Genomic DNA, 20,166 nt, shown 5'->3' with positions numbered 1-20,166 from the left:
AGAAAATGCTAATCAATACATCGATTCCTTAACCAGTCTTTACACTAGTTAGCAGGACTCAAATAATGGAATTTTTCTTGGCCTTGTAAGAAAAAAAATAGATGTTAATCAAAATAAACGTTGCTGCCGAGGCTTGTTTATTCGGTTATTCCATTAAATACATTTAAGTGTCCCTTATTTTCTTGTTATACTTGAACTGAATTACAAATAATGTTGCTAATTGTTTTTAACTGTACACGATAAGTGTGATTAAATGAAATCTGTTCACGGGCGCACACAAATTTGTCGTCTGATAGAGTTCATACTTCTACTCAATTGTATCAAACAATGATCATCATTAATAGAACTATCACAAGATTCAAAATGTAACAAAATATATATGAAGACAAACAGCAAAAGAGAACCACCAATACACGGAAAAGTATTCAGAGGAAGTATATACAAAAGAACCAAATTAATTAACAGAGATATTGTCAATGATGTAACAAAAGGAAAATTAGACACGATCTTTAATCCTGTTATTCAGCATGTCAAAATTGCCTAACTTGATAATGAATAAATGTTTTTCACCGTCAAGGTGCCTCTGAAACCCCAAAACTGATAGCGATGACCCTGCATGCTGAACAAAAACTATTGGCTGCTCTAATCATCACGAACATTTCCACGTCGCAACTAATCATCAAATAATGCACCCTAGTCATTCAAGATGATTCAAAACTCTGACTAGCTGGGACAACGGAATGAATAAAATAGCTCCAGCTTTTGTTAGTGGAAGTACCTCAAAAAAAAAACCCTCCTGCCCTCCATGTTTCAGTCAAGGTCAAATCTGAATTCCATGACGTAAGAGGTTTCACTGGTACAACCATATTTTCTTCAAACAATAAATTATGCATTGTTTTTTAGAGCACGTGTTGTTTGGGGGCAATGGACAGAATGAATAAATTATACGACATTGTATTCACTTTTCCAAAAGTTAAATTTCTGCAGGATAAGTAGAATACTCACAGAAACTTTCCAAATGGCAAGGCAGCCACATAATTTAGCGGCAGGGAAATTGTGATTGAGTTCCATAAATGATCGAAAACCACATCGTTTTGCACGTGAAATTGTGAGATATTTCTTCTTTATTGGCAGTAATTCTTCTACAGTTCATTATTAGTAACAACAAAGAAACTTTGGGTTAAGCAGTAGCTAATCTCTTCCAGAAGATAAGTTGATGGACTTGGGTACATCACTTCCTCTAACTACACGGTTATAAATAACCTTGAATGACTGTGAGCTATTGGGTCTAGTTAGCAAACTTATTGGCATTCTTAGTGTCTGCTTCCGGTTTCTTCTTCCCCTAATCAAAATACTGAAGGTTTTCTCACCATCTATGTTCTTTTCATTTCTGCTGATCTTACTCAAGCCAATGTTATTATTGGGTTTGTCGCCAGCATTTTCAAACCCATGAAAATTAGGATTCCCATTTTCCTTTACACTTTCTGTGTGAACTCTACCCACTTCATCCTCGCTAGTCTCTGATTCTAAAGGTTGCACCTCTTTCTTGTATCCACCAACGTTATTAGTGCCCTCTGGCAGAACAAAAGCTGAGCTAGAATTTTTTGAAACATGACACTGTTTTTGTGGCTCCAAAATGGAATCAGGGATTGGTTTGGTGCTAGGCGCTAGAAGAGGAAATTCCACCGGATGACAACCAGGCCATACTGCATTGGGACCAAAATTAGATGCAGTCGGGTTCATACTACATTGCCATGTGAACTGATTGACATGAAATGCACTACTAGTAACTGGAAAATTGGTGGATGGTATTGATTGAGGCTGAGTATAAGGAGGATACATAAATGGCAATGGTTGTATCATGTTTGGTGTAGGTGGAGGAGATGGGTATACATGGTGAGGAGTCGAACACATTTGGGTAACTGCTGGTAACATGGTAGCAGGTCCATGGCGAACATTCATATTTACTGGCCAGGGGCCAATTGGCGGAACAGCACCAGAAGCAGAAGGAAGTGTTGCATTCAAGGCAACTGGTGCAGCTCGAGCAATGCCTGGTGCCGGATTGAATGGAGCTGCAGATGCAGATAACTTCTTATATGGGATGCCCTGGGAATCACCCTGACTTGATGGAGAAACACTGACTCTTAAATCTTCACCTTCTTGTGAGATGGTATGATTAGGGAGTTCAAAACAGTCAGAGTTGCTAGTGTCAACCTCAAGTTTATGAGAATCCACATGATCCTCCACTGCATCAATCATTATGATATTATCAACTGTTTCATGAACCTCAACATCCACAGAATCAACCCATTTAGCACTCTCCAAATTTTCTTGAACAGAATCAGTAAACTGTGTTTGTTTCCTTTCAGAATCATTAGTATGATTTGAATCATCCAAAGAATTTGAGAGAGAATTTTTTTCCTTCGCTTTTAATGTACTTTTTACCTCTTCCGGGGTTGGTTCAGAATTTGAATGAATTCTAAAATCTTCCTCTTCATGTTTGCCCACGCCAAAACCAGGAATGTTACTTTGAGGATTATAGATTTGCAACTTGGAAATTGTCCCAGGAGGAGCCACTGCCACTTCTTTGTATGAAGGAGATTTCCCAATACTAACTATAGAAGTCTTCATAGTACTATTATCATTTGGTGATGAAACTGAACCAAGTTGTGAATAAGAACTGATTAGTTTGTCACCAATTTCTGATGAATCTTTTACAGTAGTCTTATCAGATGCAGACATGGACTTCACCCTGTATGCAACAGCTTTGACCACTTTCCTTCCAAATTTAGTACCTTGGGATATGTTTACACTATGATCATCAGCATAAACACCATGGGATATTGTTCTCTTCTTCACAATATAATATCTACTGTTCTGATCACTACTCTTCCCATAAGTATAGTCTATGTCAGATTCCACTTTCTTTTTCTGATAATAAACTTTACCAATTGTTGCTCGTCTTTGCTTCAGCCGCTGGCCATTTGAACCAGATGATCTTGGCCGTTGAACTGGTTGCCATCCATCCTCACCATCAGCAGGTGCTTCAGACAATATTTCAACAGAAACTTGTTTTTCATCCGAGGTCTTTTCTAAAATGGGCTGTTCTGAATCAGGTGCTGAGTTGGTCTCCAGATCAGTATCTACAGCAACACCTGCTCCAGGTATGAGTATTACTTCATCTGAAGTCTCTCTTGGAGTTTCTTTCCATGACTCATCAGAACTTGCTGAGCCAATGTTCTGGCAGGATTCCATCCTCATCTGCTAATTATTTCTTTGTGAAATTAGTATTATTAAAATACATACAAGAAAACATCAAGTAGGCAGTTACTGCAACAATTTAAAATGGTGAACCTGCATGGCTGATGCAGTAACAGTTCAACATTAAAGGGAAAAATAAATAAGAGCTCCCTTGGGTATCCGATTAGATTCCTCCATTGCAGTTTTCATTCTAACTATAGACTGAATTAGTCCTGAAGTTTATTCCATATTTTTTTCAGTTAATACATTGTACAACGGTGTCAAGAAAGTAACCTATGCAAACATTTTAGCAATATCAGAAAATGTATATAAGTAGCAATCAGAAAACTATTCTGTATATTTTTAACCAAGATCTCAAACTAATATAAGTTAAAAATATTGAGATCAGTAAATATGCACTATACCTTAGTTATCTGGCTTCTTTTCCTTAGTGCAATATCTCTCCCTTTGGGATCATGACTTGGATTAATGTAGTCAAGCAAGTCTGACACACTGACAAATTCCATGTAAATATAATGAGTCGGGGTAAAATTTATGTGAGAATGTATATGATACACATATAACATGTCAGTTTCCAAATTTGAAGATGTTAATGGGAAGTTTTGACACACTACGAATAGCAGATGTTAAACATTTAGAAAAAGGAATCATGTTTGTGCTAGACATATACTGGAATCTGATACCCCAAACTTCAATAAACACCTGAACCTTCAAAAATTTGCTTAGTAACAGTGTTCAAGCCCATATCATATTCTATATCAATCGGCGTCTAATTATCTATACATTTTAGAATTGGAATTTCATCCAATTACAATGAACATGTTGCAGATGATTCGAAGCATTGTAGAAAGAAGACAGTCAAACCTCAAGAAGAGAACAACAAAAGGTTGCATCAATAGCCATTGGCTAGAAATATCAAATAATTTGCAATAAAATTACATATTATAATCTCCAAAACCAAAACTTGACAGAAATTCACCCATAAGTAGGGGTGGAAATGGGTTGCCCTTAATAGGCCTAACCTATCTCCCAGACCTAAGGTCCAAGCTTAGTCTATTACTTGACATAAGCCTTTCTTTGAGGATTCGCTTGACCTTTTAAAAGCCTAATCTGACCTAAAAGTCCATTTAAAAGTCTATGTAAAAATCTATTTTATAGGACCACAAACCTACCTCTATATAGGTTTATGGACCTATGTTTGGTGGGTCAACTGGCCCGAGCGTCTTAATTCAATAAAACGTATATAATGTAGAAAGATTACAATAAAGTTAAAAAACAATAATATTATTATTAAACTATTTATATTTACTTAATAAAACCATTCTATTAGGCACAAACAGCTTTTGAAATGGTCAAAAGCCTGACCTTTTAATTGAATAGAATTTTTAAAAGGTGTTGGCCTAACTTCTTTAGTAGAATAGGCCCGGCCTTTGCCTAATCTCGAGGCTAGGCCACTGACCCTTGTAAGCCACACCTTACCTATTTTCATCCCTACATGTGAGGTCTATTAAAAGACACTTATGCACAAGTAACAGCTATTAGTACTAGATTAAATTACACGTATGCATGAGTAGTGGCTATAAAAGTACCCGATCCATACAGCCAAGGCAGTTTTATTATACCTTAGATGGCCTTTGCTAGCAATAGATGTATCTGGCTTTTGAGTACCATTCCGTGCAGCTTCTTGTTGTTCTATAGCCTTGGACTCAAAATACTCAAGCCAAGCAGCAGCATCCTGTGACATTTTATACAAATTTAGATTATGGAAAACTGTATTAATTCTTTGTGAGACCAGTAAAGGGGAACTTACTTAATGAACTATTAGTTTAATGAGAATGATAAATAGGATTATTTTAATTGTGATACAAACTACTCAAACTCTTAAAATTTGGACTGAAGATCTAACTCAGGTCTACAAAACATACTTGTAAAGTGAGAACTGCCCAAACTTAGTTCTATTTAAGTCATATCTCTAGTTGATGTGAGACTAAACACCACTCTTGAGGATACAACTAAGGCAACCAACAAAGAAGCTGGAACTATTATGGCTACGGTCTATGGGTAAGGTGGTTTTCCAATACATATACAACTTCACCACATCATTTAAGACATCACTCTACCCACTTCAAAGTTGTGTATTATCGTTATTTCCTCATCTTCTGAATTACTGGGTACTTTTGTTATTTATACCTGAGTCCGCAAGTCATCTGGACCAAGTTTTGCCCGCAGAATTTGCAATGTTGTTTGCTCATGCTGTACGCTCAAAGGATATGCTTCCATCAATGAGAGTGCTATTGCTATTGCATGATAACTTGCAGCAGTCTGCACAGAATTAAAATTCTAAGAATATACAGATTAAAACAAAGAGATGAGAACTGATATTATTTTGGTATTTCTGATGACTTTAAATAAGTACTGGAACTAATATTTGTACAGATTTTCTGTTTTAAAATTCCTAAGTTTAATCCTCATTAATAGAGTCCACCTTTTAGCATTCACGTTTTATAAATTCATGGGAGAATTCAAATATTAAATTTTAGATAAAGGTAAAGTTAAACAAACTTGGCAGAGGCAAGAAATAAAATGAAAATAAAACCTGAATATGATCTGGACCAAGTAATCTTTGGTTGCACTTTAGAGCTTTGTGAAGATATCTAAGAGCGACATGTACATTTCCAAGACCTTCCTCCATCATAGCCACGTTAATGTATGTTGCAGCAGTGTTTGGATGAGATGGGCCACACGTTAGATGCAGAAGATATAAAGCGCGCTTTACATACCTGGTTGAAAACAGTTGCAGAGCCAATCAGTAAACAAATTAAATAAATCATCACAAATCCATGGCAACTATTTTAAACTGGTTATCATTAATCTTATTCCATTAAGAATATCAGACTAGACGACTCAATTAGGTAGTGATGAGAACCTGGAGCCAAAGCCCAAGGTAACTAGATGTCTGTAATAACATTCAAAATCAGTAAACAAATGAAAGAAATCATCATAAATATTGACTAACATTCAGAAAATTCTAAATCCAGAGCCACTATTTTAAACTGGTTATCATTAATCTTATTCTGTTAAGAATATCAGACTAGACAGCCAATTAAGTAGTGATGAGAACCCGAAGCCAAAACCCAATGTGACTAAGGTGTGTGTATTATGTAAGGAGAAGGAGTTGTGGTACACCTGCCAACTGCCAATCTGGCAGTGGTGGAAAGAAGGAATGTGAGTTGGATGTGTGGAGAAAGAATTTAAGTGTAGGAAATCATTGAGAGGGATGAGGGCTAGAATTACAGAACTGGGGCCTTGGAAGACACAAGGCCTCTAGAACACTTAGACTTTTCTTGTTTGTCTTTTCCTTATTTTCCTATTGTAAACAACTCTGTACCCAGGGATAGAATTCTTTCATCAGTTTAGAAGTAATACATTCCTCTATTTTTCCCTAATAATTTTTCCAGTGCACCACAAGATGGATAGCACATCCTCTCCTTTATATGTAATGCCTTTTGTTACCTAATAAATTATTATTTTCAATTAATACATTAATGATTAGTCATATAAGGTAAGAAAAACAAAGGGAAGTTTTAATTATGAGAAGTCCATGCACAATTATGCATCACCACTGCAAGAACAAAACATACTTCAGAGCCAGCTCTGTATGTTGAAGTCTGTAGTAGAAAACTGCAAGATCCCCATAACTCTTCATAGTATCTGGATGATCCAGACCCAGCTCTCTCTCATTAATATCCAGAGCTTTTTGTTGATAAATTGTAGCCTGTGGTTGGAATAAAAAGCTCAATAAATTGGAATTGAATTCAGCAACCAAAAAAAATTAGATTACATATTTAACATTGAACTATAGTCAACAGAGGTGAAACACTGCAAACTAAAATTGATTTATCTAGGTTATATATGCTTCTTTGGTTTCTAATGCAAAATGTCTCAAAATCAAAACAGAATGACAACAAACAAGACCTGATTGAAGTCTCCAGTGTGATATAAAACTACAGCAAGTAAGCTGTATGCTCCCGCTGTCATCCGATGATAGGGGCCACAAACTGCTACAAGTCTGGCAAGAGCCTGTCACCACGAAATATAGCAGTCATCATATGAAAATATGAAAAGGCATTTGCTTTTGAAGTAAATTGTCACAAGTTCATAGAATTTCCTGACAAAGGGCAGATACCTTTGTTCCATAGGAAACTGCATCTTCTAGCTTTCCCTTGTCTAAAGCTGTTTTTGATGACTCTAATAGCTGCCTGCCATCTGCGGATGAGCATGCTGCTTGCTGCAAAGGATGTACAGTTTACAAAGTTTGGATATATCAGTAAATTTCCAAACCATTAGACAAGAGATCCTACAATGGTCTTGTCTTGTTTATGTTATTACCTTGTGAACTGGGACCAAGCTTACAATATCAGATTTCTGGAAGGGAATTGGACAATCCATATCAAGATCCCTTGGAACAAACTCAATCCCAACCTAACATGAAAGGTAACAGCAAAAATCGACTGTCATTGAAGAAACAACTTGAATGTCATTTTCAATAGATAACCATAAGAACTACAATCTATAATTAGTTTAAGTCAGAACATGTGTAAATAGTGTACCTAATTACCAATATACACACATGCATATGGGGAAACCGTTATGATTCATGAACATCTTTATAAGTACTATCAAAGATAGGCACTGCCTGTCTTTTTTGCATTTTTCTTTAAAAAATGTCAAATTTGATTTTTTTAAATCATCTTTTTAGAAGTTTAATATACTTAATTTAACGTGGGAATCTGAAAGAGAGTAGTAGATGGTTTGGAGAGCAATTGAAGGGTAAAAGTCTAAGAAAATGTGGACACCAACACATTATGGCTGTGCAAACCTGCGTTACAGGCAAATAATTATTAGAGGATATTTTAACTTAGAAAATCCAGCCAACCTATACATTCTATTTCATGATCACAAATTAAACCTCTAATCTGATAGAGACTAGGGTATTATAAGGTGCCTAAGTCCCACAACAAGTGGAATGATCAGAGAGGAGTACTTAAGTGGCTTGGTTTACCCCTTTGATAGCTAGCTTTTAAGGGAAGGTTCCCCAAGTGCTTGGGTGCTCAGCATGTAATTATCATAGTGAATCATAACATTTAGCTCAAAGAGTCCTAATAAATGGAAATATGAAAAGGATGTAAATGTATGACTCCATTCCCGTGCAAACTAAAATGTAACAGATACTGCAGATTCTATAGCCTACTTCCAATACCTTATGACATAAGCCACGCAAAATCGCAAACTTCCTCACATCACTGTAATTCAAGCTGCTAAGATCCCAATCAAATCGCTTCTTCAGAAATACCTCTAGCCATTTCCATACAAGGGGGTGGATTTTGCACGATTTATCTGACTCTCTGTTTTCAGGAACACCAAGCAGCAAATTCAATGCAGCAGCAATGGATGCAGCCATTTTCTCCTTGTCAACAACTGCAATCACTGCCTGCAGGATATGCTTGAAAGCTCGAACTATCATCTCATGAATACAAAGTGATTGTACATGTGATAGTTTTTCAGAAAGCTTGACCTATAAAAAGAATTTTATAAGAGGCAAATGTCATGCAATATGAAAAAGCCAATATAAATTTAAACATGACACAAAATCTTTACTCTGTTTAGCCTTTGAATATAAAAACTTCTAAAAGAATGGAGGTAGACAGTACAACAAGGGTGGAAAACAAAACAGTACAGAAGTGAGAGAAGAAATCTGGATGTCAAAACTATGAGCAAATAGGGGTGAGTAAGCGGACCGGTCCACCTGGTTACAACCCAGTCACTTGCTCTTCAAATGGTCTGGATAAGTCCAGATCAATCTTTTCATCTAGGTCTCTATCTGATCCACAAAAGCCCAAATAAATGGACCAGTCCACAGGCCTAAATAGTGATCCAGAAAAATGAAAAATCTACTAATTAAAAAAAAACTATTTATTTTTTCTTTCATTTTCTAAAATATCATCTATCATACTAATATCTAGCAAATTATCTATCAAACTACTATCTGTAAAATTAAATTGAAATTTAATAAACTTACACAACTATTTTGTCTAAATGCTACAGTTTCAAATCCGTGGACTAGTCGGCGAATACATGGATTAAACCTGTGAAGCCAACATGTTTAACAGACGGGGCCAGTAGATTGAATATAATTATGTGGATTAAGAAGGAAATAGTCTATTATCCATGAAGGTCCGTGGACCTGGGTCTATATAGGCACCCCTATGGGCAAGTGATATAATTTGTGAAGAAATCTGATCACCAACTGTTGTAAATAGAATGTGATCATGCAGATTAAGAAAAAGTCCGTTATCCATGAAGGTCTGCGGACTTGGGTCTGCATACCCACCTCTATGAGCAAGTGATATAATTTGTGAAGAAACCTGATGGTCAAGTGTGTTTTATAGTCATATATTAAGAATTAGAGTAGTAATTATATCATGAAAGATGTTAACCAAATACTTGCAAACTATAAGTTCTATCGAAAAATGCAGAAAGTATTCAAACATAAAGAGGGCCACACAAAGAGCTTCTTTTGGTCAATATCATTATTTATTAGAACTACACAAAGTAAGAAAACAAGTTTAGAGCACTAACAACATGTCCAAGAGAACGCATACGTAGACCCCTAGTATGCATAAAATCAGTTAAGGTGCGTCCGTCCACAGGAGAGAGTTCCAATGAGCCAAAATCTGCAACCTGTATTGCATATAATCATTATTATTATTATTATTGTTGTTGTTACAAATACTAAAAAGGGAATGATCATAATCTTATCAATCAGAATGCCTTTTCAGAGAACTAGGCGTGAAATTCCTATCAGTACCAGCTTTGGGAGAGCAACATCCATGTAATATTTCTGAGACAAGTCAATCAGCTCTTGCATTGACTGATGATAACACAAAGCAATTTAGGTCAGATGTTTGATGTAATAGTTAGGTTCAAATACTGGAAAATTTACAGATACTTTGTTAGACCTTGAAGAAAATACCTTGCTGTGAAGTCCAGTTCCTGATTCTATTAACCGAGTAAAAGCTGCTTCAGATAGCAAACCCTTTAGCACAAGCTCATTTTCTGCTGCTGCTGTTTCATGTTTGGATTCTACCGAGGGCACCAAAGCACTTTCAGGTTCTCCATTAATACATGCCAGATGAGATTTGGAGTTTTCAGATGCCAGTTTCACACTAAGATCAGATTTATTTTTATTATTCTTGAGGGATTTAAAGGGTTTCCCTAGCCCCTCAACCTTCATTTCATTCTTAGCCTTATCCAACAACGGTTTTTTATCCTTTTCAGTATTGTGGTCTTGCAAATGTTGTATCCAGCATGCTCCAAGTTCCCATCTTATGAAATTGTCCAAACCAGGTTCCTCTTCCTCAAGTTTAGAAAGGCTTTCTTTAATAAGCCTCTCCACAAAAGCTTGAGAAACTCCAAGCTCTTCAGTCTCAGGCATTTGCATCTGATTGGGTCTATTCTTCTCCAACTGTGCTGAGTTGAGAAGTAGTCTTAAACTGCAAAAAAATAAAAAATAATTACAGGCCCAAAGATCTTGTAATGGTTGATGAACAAGAACTAGATCAAGGGATCAACCAAAGAAAGCTGTAACTGTAACAAAAGCCATAAAATAAAAACAGACAAGTTAGAAAGAAAACTGAAGAGTGGCTCCATAAATGAAAACTAGCAACAACAAAAAATCCTCCAAATGCAGAAGAAGAAGAAGAAGAAGAAATAGCAGAATAAACAACCAAATCAAGTTTATGAATTTCATCAAAAGAAACCCCCAATGGAACTTTCTTAATCACACATCCTACACTATGAAACACCAACTCTAACACAAACAACAGGACACAACTAATGTCCAAAATATAAGATATATCTATCTGTGTATCCCTCTCTCTCTCTCTCCCTCTCTTTCTCTCTCTCTCTCTATATATATATATATATTATACACTCAAGAAGACAAAAAATCTAAATTGATTAGAATTAATATTTATATATATATATATATATATATATATATTAACTTCTGAAAACAAAGTTGTTAAGCTTTACAATTTTCATATGATGACAGTAATTAAGAAGGATTGATTCACAATGCAACCTTTACAAAAAAAGATCCCAAGATAATAAGATGAATCATATCTCTTCAAATAATCAGTAAAGTTCTACGATATGGTGTCTCAGAAAATATGGAGTCTCACGATATTAATATAAGAAGACTCTTAATAATGATCTTTTTTTATGATAATGTTAGCCATAAGTAAGGCCAGATCGCTCTCTTAGCCCGTCCGAGACGGCAAAAGATAAGTAAATTGTGACACAGAACATGGGTGCCCAACATGTGTCCAAGGTGTATTGGACAAGTGTCCTGGCTTGTGTTTGAAAAATGTCAGACATGCCATTCTCTAGATGTGTGTCCGTGCTTTACAGACACAGTAAAACTTTAAAAACACTGAATTAGATTCTAATTTTACAGTCTTATATTTAAGAAAAAAACATCAAAACCATGGTTAGATCTTATTCATAAATATAATTCTCTCTCATGCTGTAGGTCCAGCTGATAAAATTACAAACATAATACACAAAAAGGAGGAGAGAGAGCACATAGTTTATGAGCACACGAGCATAATGTAAAGTAGTAAAACTACTACATTGAATGGTTACGGAATACTGCCCTAGGCTCATATATAAGCCAATAGTAAAAAACTAATTCACGCTAATTCAGAAAACTAACATCATTAAATTTTACTAATTTCATTTTAAAAAATATTTTTTCCCAAACTGTGAAAATACAATCCCACTTCAATAAACGGTATTGTGGGGATGATATCATTAAATAGGGTTAAATTAGTTAAGATTTGTTTATATCTTGGTCCACTATAGATGTTTTTTTTCACATAAATTTGAGATTAGAGGAAGTACCAGTTAATGTTGAGTGCATTGGCACCACCATCTGGTTGATCAAACAATTCAATACTTTGATAAGATGAAGAGTTGACATTTTCATTTTCTCCCCCCTCAACTTTCACAGCAACCACATAACCACAATATCTCACAACAACAACACCTAAAGTGGTAATATCCTGCATGCAGAATGTAGAGTGTTTATCAGTTATACAATGGCAAAGAAACAGCTTTTTAAAGAACTTCAACCAGTCTTTCTATGTAAAAATTATCATACATGGGCTGCGGTATTCTCATCAGCAGTAATTCCTTTCAGAAGATTTCTCTGTATTAGATCCTTTTGATTTATTCCAGTAGTTTCAACTCCATCAATTTTCGAATCAACCTTGCGGTTAACGACAGAAGCATCCTTCATTACTCTAATACTCAAGTCACCTACTCTGTCGGTGAAAATAATATCATTTTCTGTAATAGAACTCTGTAAATCTGACTCTTCCATTACATGTTTAACAGCCCTAATAGCTCTCAAAATGGCTACATCAACAAATAAGGTGTGGAGAAGGAACGTTTTTCTATCACGGATTTGCCTTTCTTCTGCTGTCTTGCAAGGCATAAATGCAATAAATGAAAACTCCTTTGCCCAAGGAATCAAATCAAATTTCCCATCCCTCCCTAGACCGCCACCATTTCCTCCCCAATTTTCATCCTCCACAGGAAGTGGAGGGAAAACTGACGGTGATTGCGCCACTGCAGGAGGAACAAGCCATGTGTTGGCTCTGAAGCCATAAGGGAGATTCCCAAACTGAAAGGACAAAAGGAAATGGGAAACAACAGAGCACAAGTAAGCACATGAAAATAGTTATTAAACTGTTCTACGGTACTTCCATTCACTAGTTACAGCAAGGTATAAACATAATGAATAAGAAAAACAAATAAAAAAGGTGTGCGGTACCTTGTTACGTTCTGAAAATGCTTTTAATAGATCATCATACGCCTGAAATTGAGAAAAGAAATTCGTAAAACTAACCGAAGTTAGGACTAGCCTAAACCCTATCCAAAGTAAGCATTTACGCACAGGCATGAACACTAACAGTATCAAAAGCTCTACTAAGCCGTGTTAACAAATCAACAAGGTTATGACTAAATATCTGCTGCTTTCCAAAACTGCAAAATCCATTTCTGCAAGCTTCAACGTGGACTACTTTCCCGTTACATAGCTTCACCTAATAAGCATAAACGAAGAGATTTAATTATTTTTCTATTCTCGCTCGAAAAAGTAACAAAAATTACAAATGCGTAAATATATTTACATCAAAGGAGAAGAGATGATCCGCCTCTAATATCTCCGGAACTCGTCGTCTCACTGTTTTCTTTATATCTGTCGCGAACTCAGGAGCTTCAGACACGGAAACGAAGAAAAGAAACCCAAAGGAAGAGAAAGAGGATTGTACATTGGAAAGGAGGAGTGAGATGCAAAAGAGAGAAAAACTCGTAGAAGCTCCCCAGCCTAGGGCACGAGTGGCTTATCTCGCCATCTCCGTCAACCGCTGCCGCCGATGGCGGCGGCGCGTGAGAGTTCACATTCTTCGCCTCCGACGAGTGGCCGAAGCTCGTCGTGCAGGCCACGATGTCTAGTAGCCGTCTGACGTGGGTCACTGCTCTATCTTCGTCATAATCCTCTGCAAATAAGAACACGACGTCGTACAGTTTTTAATTCATTTATTTCTTATTAATTGAAAATAATCTATAGGTTAGTGTAAAAATAATTTTAAAAATACCTTCGATTAAAGTGAGGACGCATGGCTTCAGTGCCAACACGTCCACCGTGTCCTTCAGTTGCGGTCCTCTCACCTTTTATTTATATACATAACCTTCGTTAAGAAATATTCAAAATTATAATAAAAAAAAATACATTACTCTAATCCTTTTTCCTTTTTTGTTTATATTAAAACTATATTAACGAGCCGCAATCTTATCATCTTTCTTCATAAAAAGTTGTTTCCAGAATGTGTATGCACAAAGAATAAAATATTATACTTACAACTCCAATAAAAAAAAATAGAAACTATAATTAGGAAAACCATGTGAATCAATGTACAATATATGATTCTTTTTACTTTCTTTATGAGAGTTTGTACTTTAAAACAAATAATAAATTCCTTATAATTAAAAGGTTTAATTTATGTGTATCGTAAATTTAAAATATTTTACATGTGTGTAAAACTTTTTCACACAAATACTTTACATGAATTTAATTCATGGCCATCATTTATCTAAAAGAACTGAATGATGTTATAAATTTATCAAAATATATTGGACAGTAATAAAAAAGTTTTACAACGAAATGCGCGTATATTAAATTCATGATAATAAGTTAACTTTAATACATTATTAATTTAATATATAAGCATAATTTTTAAAGTAGTAAGGATCCAATTATTTTTAATAATATGACCATTTTAGAGTAATTAATCATATTATCAATAAGTTTTAATTAATTTTAAAAAACATGAGCAAAACACACTGTAAAACTTAAACTAGCTCAAAATTCCCAGATAACAATAATTCAATCTTAATTTTGATTTACCTAACTCCTTTGTAGCTTGATTATTGTTTAACTTATCACTATAATACTGAGGCGTTTAGTAGTTTTATTTACTATTTAATTTATATTTTTTTCTTATAATGTGAGATAAAAATAACAAAGAAAAATGAAATAAAAGAATGTTGAAAATAAAATTATTTAAGACAAGATTATCATTTACTAAAGATTCTCTTTCTTGGCTGAACTCATAGATTAACTTATGATTTTATAAAGAAAGAAAGTAAAAGCTCCAGAGTCCAGATTGCTACAATAAAATGCTTAAAATAAATAATTAATACGTTGTGCAAAATTTACCTCGTGAGATAGGGAAAAATTGGTGATATAACAAGTCTCTGTATTCACCGATAAAAGCCGACGAACATCAATGATTTTGTCTGTTGATATCCCCTATTTCACAAAAACATTCAATCACTTCCAACAAGTATATTGCAGAAATTTCACAAGAAACATAAGAAATAGCATCAAGAAAGTGGTGAAAGCTACCTCTGAGATCTTATATTCAAATCAATTACTTGTACGCTACAGAGGAAAAAGACTTATCTAGAAATTATTTTGGTTTCAGTTAGAACCTCTTTTTTCTTTAGTAAACCTTGTCATCCTCTAAATAATAACCTAGTACCACACGCTTCTATTCCTTCCAGGCACAAATTAACATGTTTACGGAAAGTGTGAGATACATATAACAAACCCAAAAAGAGTAGCTATATGCATAGAAATAATGGGTTTAGAATCTTGGATGGTTTTAAGCCTCGTGATAGAGTTCATCTAGTTTTTGGGTTTACAATAATAATAAATTAATCATCTACGAGGTATAATGTTCAATACTAATGTGATTGATGTTGCAAAACACGCCCATCACTGTCGTAACAAAAGAGACAGAAAGGTGGTTCCCAATAGTCGGTATACCAAAATAAACTACCCGACATGACAAACATCGAAAGTAAACTTCGTATTTGCTAATTATATATAATTAATAATAAATTATAATCTGTTCACAGATAAAATAAGCAAACCTTGAGAACAACATGTGTTTCATCGGGGAGGTTGACAGTGATATCCATTACAACAGGAAGAACTGCATAATTGCAAGAAGAAACTGTTAAGTCAGCCAATCTTGCCCGAAAAAACTCCCAAAATAAGCCTTAGTGAGGAGGATGCAATTATTATCATCTAAATGCAACTCTTTTGTACATTTAATTTCTGTTCCGACCTCAGTGTGAGATAGCATCACATTTAACTAATTTCTGTTCCGACTTCAAGAAGTATGAGATAACATCACATTTAATTTCTGTTCGGACTTCAAGAAGTGTGAGATAATATCACTACAGTTAATAGAACTTCCGTCACGATTTTGTAATTTGTTTGTAGCCTTAAAAGACTGAGAAAGCCTTGTGTTTATTCGTCTCATTTTAATGCAATGTTAGATTATATTGGACGGAAAGAATATCATACCATGAAACTTAATTATTGCTACACTACTAAACTTGGCATTATCATTATCGTTAAGCAAAAGAGCCGTAATCAATAAATATTGAAACGCCTCTAAATAGGATAAGAATTAAGAAGCATGGCGATAAGGAATTTATTACCTTTTTCTTCCTTCTTCTTCTTCTCTCCCTTGGCCTTTGCGCGACTGTATCTTGGTGCCATTGAAGCTGTGGAGAGGGGAAAGAGAAATGAGAAAAAAGAAAGGGAAAAGAAGAGAGAAGAGAAGAAAATGAAGAACAAGAAACGCACCAGTAGAAGTGGATGAGTAATTGAAATTTAGTGTGGAAGTTGGAAGAGTGAAAGAGGTTGGGAGAAGGTGGAAAGGAGTGTGAAGTGGTGATTGAGTTGGGAAGCAAGAAAAGATAAATAGAGGGAAGTGAAGGGAAAGGAAGAGAAGAGTAGTGTGATAAGGAAGGAAGGGCTGAGATTTAGCTGTCAGAAATCAGATTTGATAATTGGCAGCTTCTGATATCGTGGCCATGTAATCACAGTGATTTTTTTGGTTAATATGAAACATCTCACGTGATCAACACAATAATTTCTTGAAGTAAAAAATTCTGCAGCAATAACCTCAACATTTTCATAAAAAAAATTGTAAATGTTGACTACATAATCGATATTATAATTAGTTTTAACTATACATTAAAAAAAAAAATCTTTGCAATATGTGACAAATTTTATATGATCAATTAATTATTTTTTATGGTAATTTAGGAGTGCACCAGAAATATGTTGGGATAGAATTATCCTTAAAATTTTGAATAAAGCATTTTGTAAATTCAAATTTAACCATAAGATCTAGAGTGTGTGGGAATAAACCAATTCAATTTTTTTTTAAGGTGATGTGTTAATTTTAACGTAGTTAAATCACAGAATAAAAATTTAAATTAGGGTGTGTTTTATAACATTATTCAAAAAATAAACCATTTCATTGCAAATATAATACCATATTATATATAAGATTACGTATTAAATAAAAAAAAATTGTTATTAATGCACATTTTTTTTTAAATTGTATTGTTTGGAGGTAATATAAATGTTTTGTTTGTACGGTTAAGTTAATGTTATATTTAATGTATTTTGATAGCTAATGTGTATTAAATAAAAATTTGAAAATTTTATCTTAAACTAATTTAATTCTCTTGTAAGACAAAATTATTTTTTACACTAAACAAAAAGACTTAAAATGTAAAAAATCTTCTTTTTTTACCTATCACTTGCATTCTCAATCTCTATTTTTTTTTCTATATTCAACTTTCTAAATCTTATCCTCTTTTAAAATCTCATCGGATCTTAATTAATTAGTGACTAAATTTTAATTGATGAATTTTTAAATAAAGAAAATGTTTTATTATTTTAAATTTTTTTAAATATTATATCGTTCTAAAGTTGATATTAAATTGTAATCATCGCAAATCTTTTCACTTTTACGAAGAGTAAAAAAAAAACTCATCCCGCTTTCCATTCACACCAACACCCTCAAACATATTGAACCAAACATAGATTTCACCCACTCGCCACTCTCTCTTCCTTTAGGATACCCAGAAACAAACAGGTCATAAATAACATAAATTTAATCAGGTTAAAATAACCTTCATTAATTAAATAAATACATGAAATTATATTAATTTTCATTAAAATAATGTTAGTGTTTGCTGAAACTTAACTAATGTTAAAAAATCATTATTTTGTTGAATTAATATTTTTTAATTATTAAATATAATTTAATATTAAAATAAATTTTCTATTTAATAATACTTAAAATAATTTAACTAAACAATAAAATTAAAATTTAATAAAACTAATTGCCATCTAACTTTAACATTAATTAATATAAGTTGAAGAAAGTAAAAAAAACTTCCATTAATTAAATAAATACCTAATATTATATTAAAATCGTTAAAATCATTTTTACCGTGTTTCTTGAGATTTTATAATAAAACTTTGGAATCAACTTAGGAAGGTTAATAAAAACTTCTTTTTTTTAAGTTTTGAAATAAATATTTGAAACTTAAGTAGTATGGGGTGAGACAAATTGTCCCGCATAACCTCGTATATTTTAAAAATTTATGTGTCTGCACCCCATATTTAAATAGTGTTTTTTGTCTTTCTAAAATGCATAGATTGTTTAAGTTTCAATACTCATCAAATGTTAAATGTAGTAGGCACACCTTAGTTCTTTTATATAATAAAATTTAAATATAGTATTATTATTATTATATATATATATTATTTTATATTATTTTTCTTTAGAATACGTGTATTACCTTAAAAAATTGTATATATTTAATGAAGTGTCTTATTAATCAATTTAGTAGTACGATTAAAATTCAAATTTCACTAAAAATCAAAACAACATTATAACATTTTTACCCATATCTTATTACGCATGTGCCGTGAGAATAATATTGTGATATCATTTACCTAATTCATCTAAATAAGAATAAAATAAGTTAATTAAAAAAAAATTCAAACTTTATTTTTTATTAATTTTTAAAAAAAAAATCTTATCTAAACCGATTTGCAGACCTGCGAGCTAACCCGTATGCGAGGAGGACCAATAAAAAAACCACATATTTTATGCATGGCATACCTATGCGAGACGGACTGACCCACATTGCCATCCTTAAGAAAAACGTATGTTGAGACATTAAACTTCTAATAAATAGTTTTTGTTTCATATAATAAAGAGAATAGTGAAAAATTACATATTTAATAAATTTTGTTTAATTATTCTTATATATGATAACATTACAAGAAATCATTAATTATCAATTAATTTAAACATAAAAATAATTACTCATTAGGTTAACTAGGTTAAATACTATTTTGTAAACCAAAATATTATTGATATTCAAAGTAGTATGTATTATTAATACAAATTTATAAAATAATTTATAAATTTATATCTCACATTAGCTACTAAGATTTTAACTATTAACTACTTTAGATTTTAAATTAATCATTAATTTACTTAAAGATTAATTTAGTAGTTAATGTTACACACCAATTTAAAAAATACTTTTTAAAATTTTATTAGTAATAAAAAAATAATTTAAATACTAATAATTTTTATTTTATAAAATAGTATATGATATAATTAATATAATAATTAATTATTTTTAATTTTTAACTTTGTTGATATTTAATAGAACATTGTGATTGTGACGTAGAAATGAAAAGATATATCATTACATGTATTGTTTATATTTATTAATTATATTGTATTTCTCTTTCAACTCATTTTAAATAAATCAAGAAATACTTGTTGAATTTAATATATATAAAACTATCATTACATTTATTATTTATATTTATTAATTGTATTGTATTTACTCTTTCAACTCATTCTAAATAAATCAAGAAATATTTGTTGAATTTAATATATATATTATATATATATATATATATATATATATTATATATGTCACATGCATGCACGTTAATTGGATGTATAATTTCATCTATTAAATGTACATTATTATAATAAAAATCACATAATAAATACAAGAATGATAAATAATTAAGTTAAATGACAAGTAAATATATATAAAAAATCATAATTCAAATATATAAATCAATATTCGATCCATTAATGTACAATTCATTTATAAGATGACACGATAATTAAAATTTTTATATTAAATATGTTATACTAAATATTAATATTTGATTTATTCTATAAGTCTGATCCGTTTGACAAAATTAGTTGATAACTAATAAATTAGTTGATAATTGATAAACTAACTTTTAGATATGATAGATAATAAATCCTAAATTTGTTAGCTTATAAGTTTTGAGCTCATAAACTAATTTATTGGATTAAAAATGATTAAACTAGTTGGTAAATATAAATTAATATAAAA

General features: G+C 32.6%; 1 protein-coding gene across 3 annotated transcripts; it reads right to left on the bottom strand.

Annotated features, from left to right (window-relative positions):
• Positions 1-357: 357 nt before the first annotated feature.
• Positions 358-16,697, bottom strand: LOC137831899 (protein REDUCED CHLOROPLAST COVERAGE 1-like). Of its 3 annotated transcripts, XR_011084496.1 has the most exons (25): positions 16,550-16,694; positions 16,402-16,467; positions 15,826-15,887; positions 15,107-15,199; positions 13,986-14,058; positions 13,659-13,886; positions 13,518-13,585; positions 13,299-13,430; positions 13,160-13,201; positions 12,485-13,009; positions 12,226-12,386; positions 10,295-10,814; positions 10,130-10,192; positions 9,901-10,002; positions 8,522-8,836; positions 7,651-7,743; positions 7,448-7,549; positions 7,237-7,341; positions 6,903-7,036; positions 5,858-6,041; positions 5,452-5,583; positions 4,884-4,996; positions 3,666-3,753; positions 779-3,261; positions 358-672 (listed from the first exon to the last, which is right to left on the bottom strand). XR_011084496.1 is itself a non-coding variant. In XM_068639794.1 (24 exons), exons 2-24 carry the CDS (start codon positions 16,460-16,462, stop codon positions 1,192-1,194), a joined length of 5,466 nt encoding a protein of 1,821 aa, XP_068495895.1. In that variant the 5' UTR covers positions 16,463-16,467; positions 16,550-16,697; the 3' UTR covers positions 358-1,191. The 3 variants fall into 3 exon arrangements, 2 of the variants coding, with proteins under 2 accessions (XP_068495895.1, XP_068495896.1); XM_068639794.1 differs by having other exon boundaries at positions 358-3,261; positions 16,550-16,697; XM_068639795.1 differs by having other exon boundaries at positions 358-3,261; positions 13,283-13,430; positions 16,550-16,638.
• Positions 16,698-20,166: the final 3,469 nt, after the last annotated feature.

Source organism: Phaseolus vulgaris, chromosome 6 (assembly GCF_000499845.2).
Source record: "Phaseolus vulgaris cultivar G19833 chromosome 6, P. vulgaris v2.0, whole genome shotgun sequence".
NCBI lineage: Eukaryota > Viridiplantae > Streptophyta > Magnoliopsida > Fabales > Fabaceae > Phaseolus > Phaseolus vulgaris.
The sequence above is the reverse complement of the archived record's forward strand: the minus strand, read 5'-3'. Positions and strand labels throughout refer to the sequence as shown.